The sequence below is a fragment of the Beta vulgaris genome, chromosome 9 (assembly GCF_026745355.1).
Source record: "Beta vulgaris subsp. vulgaris cultivar EL10 chromosome 9, EL10.2, whole genome shotgun sequence".
NCBI lineage: Eukaryota > Viridiplantae > Streptophyta > Magnoliopsida > Caryophyllales > Amaranthaceae > Beta > Beta vulgaris.
In genome coordinates, this window is record NC_079210.1 from 54,387,517 (window position 1) to 54,390,670 (window position 3,154).

At 34.5% G+C, this 3,154-nt stretch overlaps 1 protein-coding gene across 2 annotated transcripts; it reads right to left on the reverse strand.

Annotated features, from left to right (window-relative positions):
• Positions 1-452: 452 nt before the first annotated feature.
• Positions 453-2,861, reverse strand: LOC104904876 (probable WRKY transcription factor 40). 2 transcript variants are annotated; one of them, XM_019251511.3, is made up of 4 exons: positions 2,422-2,861; positions 2,000-2,344; positions 1,513-1,629; positions 453-1,220 (listed from the first exon to the last, which is right to left on the reverse strand). In XM_019251511.3, exons 1-4 carry the CDS (start codon positions 2,602-2,604, stop codon positions 786-788), a joined length of 1,080 nt encoding a protein of 359 aa, XP_019107056.1. In that variant the 5' UTR covers positions 2,605-2,861; the 3' UTR covers positions 453-785. The 2 variants fall into 2 exon arrangements, with proteins under 2 accessions (XP_019107056.1, XP_010691587.1); XM_010693285.4 differs by having other exon boundaries at positions 2,000-2,326; positions 2,422-2,857.
• Positions 2,862-3,154: the final 293 nt, after the last annotated feature.

Below are 3,154 nucleotides of genomic sequence, written 5' to 3' on the forward strand. Positions count from 1 at the left end.
TAATGAGGTTATGCTTTAAATTCCTACATAAAAAAATTCATATTAACTAAAGCAGGTTCAATACAAGATAAAAAAAATCAGACCAATAGTGAAGTTGTTTTTATCTTTTGTTGAATTTTTTTTCACAACTCGATATAGAATTTGATAAGCCAGTTATTGTTTTTCCGTGTTTTAAAATACAGTTAACCAACGTATTAATTAATCGATTATGATAAATTAACCCCGATGATAAAGAGTTAGAATATGCATCATGCATGCCTTGTTTATTATATATGAGGCCAAATATGATGTCAGATGGTTACTACTTACTAGTCATCCAAGGCCACCTAATTAATCACCAAATAAAAATGTTCTGAAAAGTATTATATATGTTATTAACACATGTTTAAAGTTTTAAACCAATTAAACTCAAGTATATTCTAATGGAAGAGTTAGAATCGGAATCTTTGGAATTGTTCTACTAAATAATCTGAATTTGAATATATAATTACTCAAAGAGCACGTTTCTGCTAATCATCATTACAATTACAATTAACTAGCTACATAAATAGTAATAAATTTATCTCAATATATATTTTCGAATTTCATCACTGAAAAAAACTGCTATATGATCTGTACAATTGCCTAAACAAACTTTCCTACACCTTCAATGAGTTGTGCGCATTAACCAAAAGCATTTCTGGTGAATCTGAAGACTTGTATATGCAATTTCTCGTACCAATTAAGGAACATCCCAGAATCATTTGAACTTTGCACTTAAATATAGTAGTATGCTAGCTAATAAATCAATCACTTGAACTTTGTTTGACAAATCGGCCAGTAATGGCAGCTGCGAGAGCTGCTGTGAAGTTAGGATCTTTAGTTAAAGAAGAAGCCATTTGCTCAGCCAATAGTTTTTGAAATTCTGGGGAGCCAAACTTAGACAACGGGTTAATGGTTGTGTTGTTCAACGTCGTCTTATTGTTGTTGTTAGTCGTGGTAGTAGTGGTAGTAGTAGCAGTAGCAGTAGTTTCGTTTACATTGTTGGCATTGGACTTAGGCTTGGTACGTTCAATTGTGATGTTATTAGGGACGACGGATGCATTGGATGCGGGAGAGGCGAGGGGAAAGGACCGGTTCAAGGCTGATGGTGCAGCCTCTTGTTGTGTTGGTGCTGGGTGGTTGTGATCACCTTCATAGGTTGCGACTAGCATTGACTGGTCTTCAAGACTTCTTTGAACCTGAAATATATATATTAAAGAAAGAACACTTATAAGCCTAAATCATTTGAGAGACTTCAATTATAGAATTAAATAAAAAGAAGCTAAGATTGTCCAAGTCATTGGTTTTGTTCAATAATTCGGCAACCAACCGATTGAAAAACATGCACAATTCACAATTGTATGTATTATTTGTAGGGTATGTAATTAAATCTAATGTTATTAAAGTCAAAATTGTTAGGAATGTTGGTGATGTCTAGAATAGTCTCGTGAGTCGTGATGATAATATATGTATTAAATGAAAGAAAAGTACCTTCTTCTTAACAGGGCAGCCTGGAGCAAATGAGCACTTGAAGTAAGCTCTTGGGCAAGGATTATCCCTGGTTACTTTTTGGCCATATTTTCTCCATTGGTATCCATCCTTAAGAATCTGCATATATAAACAAGGGATTAATTGATAATCAATCATATATTGTCAGAGAACCAACTCAACCAAAAGTTTAAATTGATAGTTGGAGTCCTAGAAAAAGTTTTATATTTTATCATGTCCCCTCATACAAGAGCTTATTGGGCGGGAAGTGAAGCTCCCTCATATCTAGCGCTAAACATTCTATTTAGAAAAGAGGGGTGGATAAAATTTGAACCCGTGACCTTCATGTCAAGCTGGCTCTGATACCATATCAAAGGACCAACTCAATCAAAAGCTTAAGCTGATGGTTGGAGTCCTAGGAATAGTTTTATATTCTATCGTATATAATTTTATACAAATATAGTATAAGGAAATTAGAAGAAGAACTTACAAGGGTAGAATCAGACGCTTCAGTTCGAACAGCAACCCTTGTGATCTTAGCTTTAATAGTCTCTTCTTTAGGTTGTTTCTCATATGAATCTTCTTCATCACTTGAACTAGTGGTCTCAACATTATTATTGTTTGCAACAAGAAGAGTAGCATTGTCGGTCTTTCTTTTCTTATTGACATTGTTAACCTCATTACTTGAACTCTTAGTCATGTAATCCACCATTTGTCTCTTCAAATCATTGTAGTTTTCACACACTACAGTTAACATTTCTGTAAGCCTCTTATTCTCTGCATTAACTCTATTCAATTCTTCTAGTAAAGCACCCGTCTGCACTTCCAAAACAAACTATACATTATTATTAACTCACAACTAGTAATCAACCTATATATTACCTCTATCAATAACAAAAAAGTAAGACAAACCTCATCTTTGATCCAAAGTTTGGAAGCATCATCAGTATTATTAGATATAGAAGTGGTAGAAGCAGAATCAAGCTTGTTAAGATGGTTAGAATCTCTAACTGGTGCATCATCGAAAAGACGAAGAGTGTTGGCATTGGAAAGATTATCCATAGAAGGTGAGCTCAACCAGGTAGAATAATCCATCAAATTTTCTTTGCAAGTCTAAGAAAGAAAAGGGAGAGATTGTGCGAGGTTTGATGAAAGTAAGTTTGTGATTAGAAAGAAAAATGGCTAGTCAAATTTTATGAAGCTGATCAAGAATGGAATGGTTTTATAGAGTAAGGAAGAAGAAGAAGAGTGAAAAGATAAGCCAGTTGACAAACAAGTTGATAAAAATGCTGGCGTACGAAACTCCGAGGAAAGAAGGGAAAAATGAATGGTACAAGATATAATAAGAGTATATAAGATTATGTCACTGCTGAGTGCTGAGAAGCTGGCATTTGGCTACAATTCATAAGTTGCTTTTATGGACAGATAAATGCGTGGGTTACGCGCGTGCAACGATTCATTTTTCTTTATTCACTGTGTAGAAGGGTCAAACAGTCAAGGGTCGGCTCCGGCAAAGAATTACTACTACTACTTTTTTTTTTTCAATTTATGATTAATAATATAAAGTCAAGGTCAAGCAACACCTCCTCCTGCTTCCTTTAATCCTCTTACTAGTGGCTAGTCCTCCTGACAATAAACCTGGACA

What these genes read in the sequence shown, in the direction of transcription:
- LOC104904876 (XM_019251511.3), bottom strand. Translation starts at nt 2,604, where the DNA reads ATGGATTATTCTACCTGGTTGAGCTCACCTTCTATGGATAATCTTTCC. An exon ending in AACTTTGGATCAAAGATGAG is followed by an intron (nt 2,345 to 2,421) that starts GTTTGTCTTACT and finishes AATAATGTATAG; the next exon opens with TTTGTTTTGGAAGTGCAGAC. An exon ending in GCTGCCCTGTTAAGAAGAAG is followed by an intron (nt 1,221 to 1,512) that starts GTACTTTTCTTT and finishes TATATATTTCAG; the next exon opens with GTTCAAAGAAGTCTTGAAGA.